At 45.9% G+C, this 10260-nt stretch overlaps 1 protein-coding gene across 2 annotated transcripts in view; it reads left to right on the top strand.

Annotated features, from left to right (window-relative positions):
• Positions 1-5845: 5845 nt before the first annotated feature.
• USP25 (ubiquitin specific peptidase 25) overlaps positions 5846-10260 on the top strand; it is a 59248-nt gene continuing 54833 nt past the window's right edge. For both annotated transcript variants that reach the window (XM_081199620.1, XM_081199619.1), the window contains exon 1: positions 5846-6178. In XM_081199620.1, the coding sequence (XP_081055746.1) occupies positions 6134-6178 (45 nt within the window). In that variant the 5' untranslated portion in view covers positions 5846-6133. The remainder of the gene's footprint in view (positions 6179-10260) is intronic.

Raw genomic sequence — 10260 nt, 5'->3', positions numbered from 1 at the left:
TGCTGCAGGGGGCGCCACAGCAATGTTGTAGAATGGAGCATGAGAGGTGGGGATGCTGAATTTTAGCGCCACACAGGGCACTGCTGGAATTTGAGAGCCCAAAGTCCACCAGTGCTTATGCTGACTTACTTGTGGGTAACCCCTATTTATTTCCATGGGATTTTTGCTGGTATCTGTCTGTCTTGAGAGACCATGTAAGAGTGCGCCATTGGGGGTAAAGTCAGACCATTGGAGAGTTACAGTGCCTGCTATGGCTTTAGAGGCTGATGGGGGAGAGACATGTTCTGCCGCAGCTGGGGCAGATTAAGGTGTCCGGTTTCCCTGTTACATATGCACCATGGCATTTCTTTTTTCGGTGCTCCACAGAATTTACTTCTAAATAAAGATGTATATAGAGAATCAGGCTGAAGCATCAAATCAGATACAGATTGTACAAAAGAAAGCTGCTGACACAAAAAGAACTAATGATATTAGTTGCCTGTGCCCTTCCCCAGCACAATCCCTCCTACATTCAATTATAGACACATTTCTTAAAACTGTAGAATTCAAGTTTATTCCATTTTAAATGAACACAACATTTCTTCTCCCTGCACAGGTGGTAAAAAATCCTTTACCGAAATGCATAACTGAACTCTGATTTGCGATCACTGATTTACTGTCAATTAAAAGATGGGCACAAATAGCTTCATTGCCCTACACACCTACTCACTACTGTTCTCCTGGGAAATTAACACTTTCAGATGTAATAATTGGTGAAACATTATTTTCATTCAAAAGAACTACTAAACACAACGGGTAAACAAATAGCATAGTTGGTATGCCATTTAATACTGAGCTTATGCAGTAGTTTATTTCTGCATTATATGGTCAGATGCAGATGATGACTATGTTTCCCCTGCCTGCACTCAAAATAAAACACTCCTAGCCAGAGCCTAAGCAAGTCTGAATGGACGCAAGTCTCAATGAGTTTAATGAGACTTAGATCATAAATAGATTATACCATTGCCACGTGATCATCTAACGCAGGAATATTATTTCATTTTATTTTTGTAAAGAAATAGCCACAGGCTCCTCGATAATGGGAATGTGGAACATGGGGAAATGGGTGCTGATTTTTTCACTCATGTTGTTTTACCACTGAAGATCAGTTTCGCCAAAGCTGTTATTTTGCCCTGTTGGTTCCATTGGATAAAATTCCGGGTCTTATTTTTGTGCAAGCATGCTTAGCAGTGTTGTCATTCAATTGCTGTTTAATAAAACAGTTGAAATTAATGCTGTAATGAAGAAGTTCCTGACTTGGCATTTCAAGAGGGCTGTCATATTTCCTAGCTGTATACTTGGTGAAGCATGAAACAGGAGAAGATTAAGAAAGTGATGTGGTCCTGCATTTGACACCCTGACTCAGAACTCCTCTTATGCACAAAAGACAACTTTTAATTCTGACGTAAACAGTCTTCTGCACTTGTAGGCTACAACAGGATGCATATTTTTCAGTAATTTCTACATAGAAAATTGCATAAATACCAAGATTGCCATGTGTGACAAACAGCATACTTTTCCTGACTTGAGTGGACTTTTGCACGATAAGCTGACTACATTAATTATCCCTGTGTGATTTATCCATCTCACAATCAGCTGCATGAGAAAAATTCATACACCTGATCATCAGATTTGTCCCTGTGGCAAACTGTTTGGGGCAGTACCATACATAACCAATTCATCAGGCAAAATTTCTCATTTTACAGACAGCTAAGATGCTTCCCTATTTAAATGTTTATTAGACACCTTAACCAAAAGCTGTTACCCAGAGGAATTTACAATGCCTAGTTCAGCTCTGGTGTGTCTCGGTTTATAATCCTGATCTCTTGTCCTGACTCTTGGCTTATTATTCTGTCCTGCTTTCTGGTTTGCGCTTCCAACCTGATTACCTTTCAGTACTGGCTGACAGTTCCTGGCTTCTGACACAACCCTGATACCGTAAAACTTTAAGGACTCCTTTAAATTCCCTCACTGTTTTAACGCTGAATTCTATGATTTGGGCCATGATGACATGCATGATTATTATTATTGGCTTCATTGCTTTCTGATCTGTGGCTGAATGCCAGGTCAGATCAAAGTAAGACTTCACTCATGATCTGATTGTGAACGAGGAGGCCAATCTGGCCTGCATCTCTGAGACTTGGGTGGGTGAGTAGGTTGGGGTTGGTTTCACCCAGCTGTGCCCATCTGGGTACTCAGTGCAGCATTGGGACATACTTGAGGCTCAGGTAGGAGCTGTTGTGGTCTACAGAAATTATTTCTCTCTCCAGGCTCTCTGTCCAGTTGGGGGGTTATCTAGGGTGTGTGTTCCTGGCACTTGACAATTGGGACAGATTATGGATTCTATGGAGTTTACCACTCACCTCACTGCCCAGCAGTCTCTCGGCCTGAGCTGACAGAACTGGTCTCAGAGGCGATGTTGAAGATTCCCAGACTGCTGATTTTGGGGAACTTCAACATCCATGAAAGAGGTTCTGGGGTAGTTCAGGACTCCATGGCTGCCACGATGACCATGAGCTGTCCTAACATGTCATCAACCCAACACATGTGGCAGGCCATACTCTGGACCTTGTTTTCTTAACTCAGTAGGAACAGAGTGATCTGAATGTAGGGGATATTGATATCAGTCCGCTGTCATGGTCACAACATTTCTTGTTGAGCTTTAGGTTTAACCCCTTTTTCCCCTCTGTAGATGTCGGGGACATGTTAAGATGGTCCTCCTTCAGAGGCAGATGCATCCAATGGGTTTCCAGATGGCTCTGGGGGATTTTCCAGCTCATATGACTGACACTCCCTTTGAAGCCCTGGCCTGCTTAATGCAGCCTGCTTGGATCCCTGGTATATTCCAGAGTTTAGGATGAGGAAACAAAGTGGGAGACAGCTTCAACGCAAGTGGAGAAGAACTCAATTCAAATGCAATCAAACACTGGTGAGGGCTCATCATCAAGCCTACCAAGTGGCAGTGAAGGAAGCAAAACGGAGGCAGTGGTAAAACCGCTCTTCAAGAAGCCCTCCCTGGATTCAGTAAATCTAAATAATTACAAGCCAGTTGCCAAGCTCTCCTTTTTGGGCAAGTTTCTTGAGTGAGTGACTAGAACAAGGCACTCTTGGAGAAAACTGATTTTCTAGATTCATTTCAACCAGCCTTTAGGCCCATTTTCAGCACAGAAACTGATTTGGTGGCCCTGTTGGGAGACAGACAGGGGAAATGTGTCCTCGTTAATTCTCCTCAACTTCTCAGTGGCTTTCGATACCATCAATCATGGTATCCTTCTGGAGTGACTGTCCTGAGTTGGGCAGTACTGATTTGCAGTGATTCTGGTCCTACTTGGGTGGTCATTTATAGAGGGTGATGCTTAGGCAGTGCTCTTTGGCACAGTGGAGCCTTCATTGTGGGGTTCCTCGGGGTGTGATTTTATCCCCATGCTGTTAACATTTAACATCTACATGAAACTGCTAAGTGAAGTCATCTGGAGTTTGGGAGTTTGGTTCCCAGCAATTTGCTGATAACACACAGCTCTACTTCTCCTCTACATCTGCAGGTGTGGCAGTGGATGTGCTGGACCAATGCTTGTCTCAGTAATGGACTGGCTGAGAGCCAACAAACTAAAGCTCAAATCCAGATAAGACTGAGTCACTGTTAGTGGGCAGCTCCCTAAACCGGATGGATAGGAGGTTGCCTGCTCTTGATGGAGTTACACTCTTTTTGGCACCTTCATCACGTATCTTTAGGCTCCAGGCAAAAACATTCCTCTTTTCCCAGGCCTTTGGCTAATTAAAGAATTCAAGTGCTTTTAAACTGCATGTTGGGTTACTGTTTTTGTTTGTTACTATGGTATGTATTTTTGTGTTCTTGTAAACTGTCCTGTGATCCTTGAAGGAAGAGTGGTATAGAAATGCAAATAATAATAATAAATTAAAATGTATTAATGTGTTAATGATATCTGAATGTGAAAAACTCCTTTTGAGGGGGCCGTTAATACCTTTCATGTGGTTCTCACTGTAGTTCACTTAATCTGCAACATACTCTTTCTCTATGCCAAATTCACTGACTGAGAGAGGATAGACAAAGGCTACAGCCACATGCACACTTATCTAGGAGTAAGTCTTGCTGAACTCAGGCAGGGATGCTTCTGAGTAAATACACATAGGATTGTATATGGAACTACCATTGAAAACAATTAGGGAACTCCCATTAGTCCAAGACAGAACTAACTGCACTACAGTATATTACATTAGCTTTGTTTCAGGTGAGCTGGATTCCAATCCAGATTCAAAATGCTGCTTTTAATCTTTAAAGCCTACACTTCACTCACAAACACCATCCCATTCCCCAATGCCATTGTCAGAGGCTTTCTCTGGGTGCCTTAGCCGGGATAAGTGTGACAAAGGACAGTATCCTGATGGTGGAACATCCTTCCTGAAGAGGCTCACATGAATACTTTGTATTCTTTCTGGCAGTAGAGGAAGACATTAATTCTCTCTGCTTTTTAAAGCTTTTCCAAAGGTTTTATAGGATCTCAGAAGTCTGGTAATTAAGATCTGTCTGTCTGTGCTCTGTGAGCATAATCATTGTTGAGTTCTCAGTTGTCTGATGCTATTTATGTTGTATTTTTATGGTTTAAATTGTTTATAATATTTTAAATATTTTAGGAAGGTGACAAGATAACCTTTGGTTATGGGGCAGCACAGAAATATTAATTAATTAAAAAAACAAATCAGTTGACGTGAGTAATACGTGTTTATTGATTACATTAGGTGTGCCCTAAGCATAACTTCACTGAATATCATGCATAGTTTCTTTTTATCCTGCTTTTTGGTCCAAAGTGATGCACAGTACAATGTATTAAAAATGATTAAACCCATCAAACCATAAAGCCAAACCACTGATCAAAAATCAGCAGTGTAATAGCAGCAAAAACCACAGTATGAGGAGGCAAAAATAACAGCCTCAGTGTCACAAGAGACACTACAGAAAACCATAGCTTTGACTGACTGTCAAAAAGAAAACAGGAAGTGACACAAATGTACCTCCCATGGAGATGAATTAAAGAGCCTGGGTGCCAATGTGGAGAAGGCCCTGCCCCACCTATTCATAAAATTAATCTCAGAAACAGGATATGAAGCAGAAGCCCTCTCAGGAGGAAGGTGGAATCATATGGAAGCACGTAATCCTTCTAGTACCCAAACCGTTTAGAGCTTTCTGGTACAAGTTCCCAAACCTTTCCCAGTCCCAGGGGCTACTGCACCTCCACAACTTCCTGGAGTGTCTTCACCTGGCTAGAAGCATTATTCCCACATTGTTTCTTGCTAGCCTGGAGGACAGAAAGGGGCGCGGGGGTCCGCAGCAGCCAACCGGCCCCATCAAGGTAAAACTTGCAGGGATGACTCGGCCTGCTTTAGCCGCTCGCCCCGCCTGCCGCCGGTATGCGCTCTTCCCCGACCCTTGTTCCGAAAGGAAGGCCGCCGTGGAGCTAAAAGGGATCCCCAGAGGCTTTGCAAGCTGGACGGCCGCCGCAGGATAAGGGCGGGAAGAGGAGAAGTTCCTGCTTCCCGTTCAGTCGCCTTTCCCCGGTAGCGGCGGCAGCTGGGCGGCGTTTTCCCTTCCTCACTTGCCCCCTCGCAGCTCGGGCTGCAGCCCTGCGCGCCCGCGCTTAGCCGGGACAAACTCGGCCAGACTTACTTCCGAGTAGGGAGCGCGCAGGGCTGCGCCGCCGAGGAGGGAGGCGCGGCGGGGAAGGGGAGGAGCCCAAGCACATTCCTGGGCTGGGCATGTTTGGTTGAGACGGCGGTGGCGGCGGCGCGTACACTCTTAGCAAGCGGCAGGCGCACCGCCGGGCCTGAGCGCGCACCGCTCCTTTCCAGGGCTGCCACTTGCCTGGGCAGGCGCGTCGCGTCACGGCTGCGTGGATCGCGAGCCGCGGCCTCCCCACGCCGCGCTCCTCTCCCTCGTCTCCCTCCTGCTCCTCCGGCGGCCCGTCCACTCCGGCCCGGCCTTGCCGTTGCTCCCTCCCCACCCTCGGCTAGCGCCGTCTCCTGCTGCTGCTGCACCTCCTCAGGCCGGCGGGGAGGGAAGCCGGAGTCGGGCAGGGCCATGACCGTGGAGCAGAATGTGCTGCAGCAGAGCAACGCGCAGAAGGTGAGGGGCGACCTGGCCCGCGGGGTGGGGGAGAGCTACCCTGTGCTCAGGCCCAGGCAGGAAGCCCTTGGGCAGGCTGCTGGGCTACGCGAGGGCCTGGCTTTTAGGAGCCGAGGCAGGTCGGCGCCTTCCCTCCCGGGTTCCCTCCGTGACCTTTGCGTCTAGCGAGGGAGAGGCGAGAGCCGGTTGGGCGGCTCCTCCCGGCCTGGGGAAGGGGATCGTGGGGGGGGGGGGTCCGCTGAGCTCCTGGAAGCGGCACTGCCTTTCTGTCAGTATTACTTCTCCACCCCGTCCGCGCTTTGAGTTCCTGGAAGCGTGTTCCTTCTCTCGCATTTGCCCTGCTTCCCCCTCCTTACCTTGCCAGAGAAGTGCTCACGGGGGTTGGTATATTAGGGGGACAGAGGAGGAGCCCGGCGTTTCGATCCGCAACTCGCCCTTCCTTCCCTGCCCCCCCCCCTCACAAAAGTGCCACTTTATTTTTAAATAGAGGGATTGACGTTTTCATCCTCCCCTGATTCTGTCGCCCTGAGACGCATCTCGGTTTTGATCATGTCAGCTCTTCTAACCGGTTCTGTAATACAGTACTCAGGTGTAGGAAGCAGGCGGGTTTCCTGCTTTAACTATGTTTCATGCACTTAATGTAAAGCTTTGAAATGAGTCTGTAAATGTGTATCCCGTGAGGGGTGGTGAAGAAGGCTACTGCTTCTGTTTTTGCCCTGAGCCAGGAAATCTGGTTGTTAGCTAAAAGTATAGTGTGGCTGGTAGTGTGAATGCTTTACTTGAATTTTGTAGATTATATCGAAGGTGTTTTGTTAACTATTAGTAACAGTGGCCTATGTTAGTAGCTTCTGAGTTGTATTTACCGTATGTTTCTTTTGAGGTTATGTATTTCCTCTGGAGATTTGGCTTGCTTATGTCATGGGATATAAGACCCAAATGATCTAATTCTGGAGAAAGTTCATGGTACTTTGTCCCAAGGAAAGTTGTCCTTTCTTTAACACTTTGAACCTTTCGATATAAATAAAGAGTAAGACTGGTACCCTTAAATTTATGTGAAGTACATAATCTGTTGGAATGTGTAAATAATCCTACTCCAAAGAAGGCTGCTATACATGGCCTTCATCTGCTCTTTTTTACTTCCATTTTGTCTTTCCAAAATCCTTGTGTGCTAGGTTAACTGAGAGATACTGCCTGATCCAAGGTTATCCAATGAGCTTCAAGGCTTAGCAAAGATTTGAAACCCTGGTCTAAGCCTAATATTCTCTCAGATAATTTGAAACCATTCATTCACATTTTTGAACAAGTCTTTTTTATAGACTTGTTTCAAGCACAGATGCCTATAACTTAAATAGGTAAAAAATAGATAAATGACCCCTGGACAGTTAAGTCCCATCAAAGGCGACTATGGGGTTGCTGTGCTCATCTCGCTTTCAGGCCGAGGGAGCCAACGTTTGTCCACAGACAGCTTTCCAGGTCATGCGGCCAGCATGACTAGACTGCTTCTGGTGCAGGAAGCCAGAGCGCACGGAAACACTATGTTCCTGCCGCAGTATCTTGCACTGGTATGTTTTCGATTTGCTAGGTTGGCAGAAGTTGGGATAGAGCAATGGGGGTTCACCCCGTTGCACGGATTCGAACTGCCAACCTTCTGATCAGCAAGCCAAGGAGGCTCAGTGGTTTAGACCAGTGTTTCCCAACCTTTTTTGGGCAAAGGCACACTTGTTTGATGAAAAAAATCTCGAGGCACACCACCATTATAGCCCCGTGACGTCAGCGCGCAGCGTCACGCCGGGAGGGACGCACGAAAGTGTAAGTTTCAATTTCCCCCCCCCCTTGCCGGGGAACCTCCAAGCTTTGGGGGTGGGGGGGGAGGAGGCAGCAAAGCAAGGCAGGAAGGAGAGCGCGGCTTGGCTGGGTGAGCTTTGGCAGGGGCAGGGAATGAGAGCCGCTAGGCGGGCGCTGCGGACGGAGGCGCTGCCCGCCGAGCTCGCAGGCAGCCAGGCAGGCAGACGGCGAGAGCCCCGCGCTGGGCAGCCTCTCCTCGCCGCCGCCGCCCCGCCTCTCGCTGCCCGACTCGCCCGCCTCCCTCCAGGCAACATCTCGCGGCACACCAGGCAACATCTCGTGGCACACTAGTGTGCCGCGGAACAGTGGTTGGGAAACACTGGTTTAGACCACAGTGCCACCCACGTCCCTATAAGTTAAATATGGTCATTTTTTTACATAGTATGTTTATAACTTATCAATTTGAGAGGTGTGTGGCCACTAAAAATTTGTACTTTTTGTTTTTGACTCATGTGAAATGAAGAGGGACATTCCAAATGCATAGCCATAAAGGCTTGCAAAGATGCTATACACTCTTCTACAGTTCTATTGAACAAGTATGTGTTAAAAAAATAACTACTCACTTCTGTTTCCACATTTACCTCTTTCCACTTGCCTGCTCATTTCTTTTGCATTTTGCATCCTTTTATATCTGCTTCTAACTCCTTCAAAAATGTCTCATAAAATACAAGATTTAAAGTAAGCAGTACCTATGTGTTCTTAACATGCTTTCATAACAGTAGAAATCTACTCCTTGAGTAACTTCAACAGGGTACTTGTGTGCTGTTGATACTCTGTACTTCAGTGAGGATTTGACAACTGCTTTTCATCTTTGCGCTGTTTGCATTCATACTAAAACCAAAGTCATTAGTAGTTGTATCCCAGATGCACTGAATAGAAAGTGTGATGGGTGTTTCTGTTTAAACATACATCCTACCCAGCTTTGTAAATAAGCCCACAAAAGTTACTAGTCTTACTAGCTTTCTAAGAGACTAGTAATCTGCATTTCCGTATTGACCATGGGTAGGCAAACTAAGGCCCGGGGGCCGGATAAGGCCCAGTCGCCTTCTAAATCTGGCCTGCGGACAGTCCGGGAATCAGTGTGTTTTTACATGAGTAGAATGTGTCCTTTTATTTAAAATGCATCTCTGGGTTATTTGTGGAGCATAGGAATTCTTTCATTTCCCCCCCCTCCAAAATATAGTCCGGCCCCCCACAAGGTCTGAGGGTCAGTGGACTGGCTCCCTACTGAAAAAGTTTGCTGACCCCTGGTATTGACCATTTAAGAGGCAAAGTGCCCTCCTTTGCTAGAAGGAAAAAATGCCACCTGTGAAGTAGTTTGGTGGAAGAGGAATAGAGCATTTCAGTGCTGATTGTGAAGGAAGAGACTTTTCTCGTTAATTCAGGAGGCATGGAAACAAAGTGGGCTGGTAGAAATGGGATTAATGAAAGCTGCAATCCAAAATGTCTGGAAGGCGCTTGTTTGACAAAGGCTGATCTGGGACATTAGAATTTTTCCTGATGCAAACTGAATTTTCCAGTGCAAAGTACGCTATGCAAATTAATGTGCTTGTGGATGCAAATCAATGCAAGAATTTGGCTGAACCCCTGTCACTGGCCAATTCAAAGTCCAAAGGACCAGAAGCTGTTGGTTTATAACCGTTTTTACAGGGATGTTTGAAACAGCTGGGTTCATTTAACAACAAATAACTGCTTGGTACCCCATAGTGGTGTTGCTCTTTGGTTCCAAACGGCTCCAATGAGTTCTCTAAAGAGTCTGTAATTTTGGGAAGGGCTGTAGCATCTACTTTGCGCGCAGAAGGTCCCAGATTGAAACCTCAGCATATCCAGGTAGGGCAGGTTCAAGAGAGAACTCCCATCAGTGTAGACAATTTTGAGCTAGATAGACCAATAATCCAGCTCAATATAACTCAGTTTCCTATGTGAAAATAATATTTGTGCTTGTGTTGCTGAATGAACCTTTAAATATGCCTCTTGGGATAGATGGATAAATAACCTGTGTGTGTTGAAATAAGAAAGATAAAATGAAATGATCTAAATTAATATTGGGTAAGCAGGATATGTTCTGTATTCTTGTGTTTATTCTGGGAGTAAAAGTTCCTATTACTAGAACAAAGCAGAGCTCTGCAATTTCCAATTATAGTTTCTCATGTTAGTTTTGCCTGTTTTTAAGTGTCTGCCTTTAGTGTGAGAATATAAGCATATAGTGCTTGGGAACCATGCCCTTCCGGCTTGAC

This window comes from Podarcis bocagei (assembly GCF_964188305.1).
Source record: "Podarcis bocagei genome assembly, chromosome: 6".
Lineage (NCBI taxonomy): Eukaryota > Metazoa > Chordata > Lepidosauria > Squamata > Lacertidae > Podarcis > Podarcis bocagei.
The sequence above is the reverse complement of the archived record's forward strand: the minus strand, read 5'-3'. Positions and strand labels throughout refer to the sequence as shown.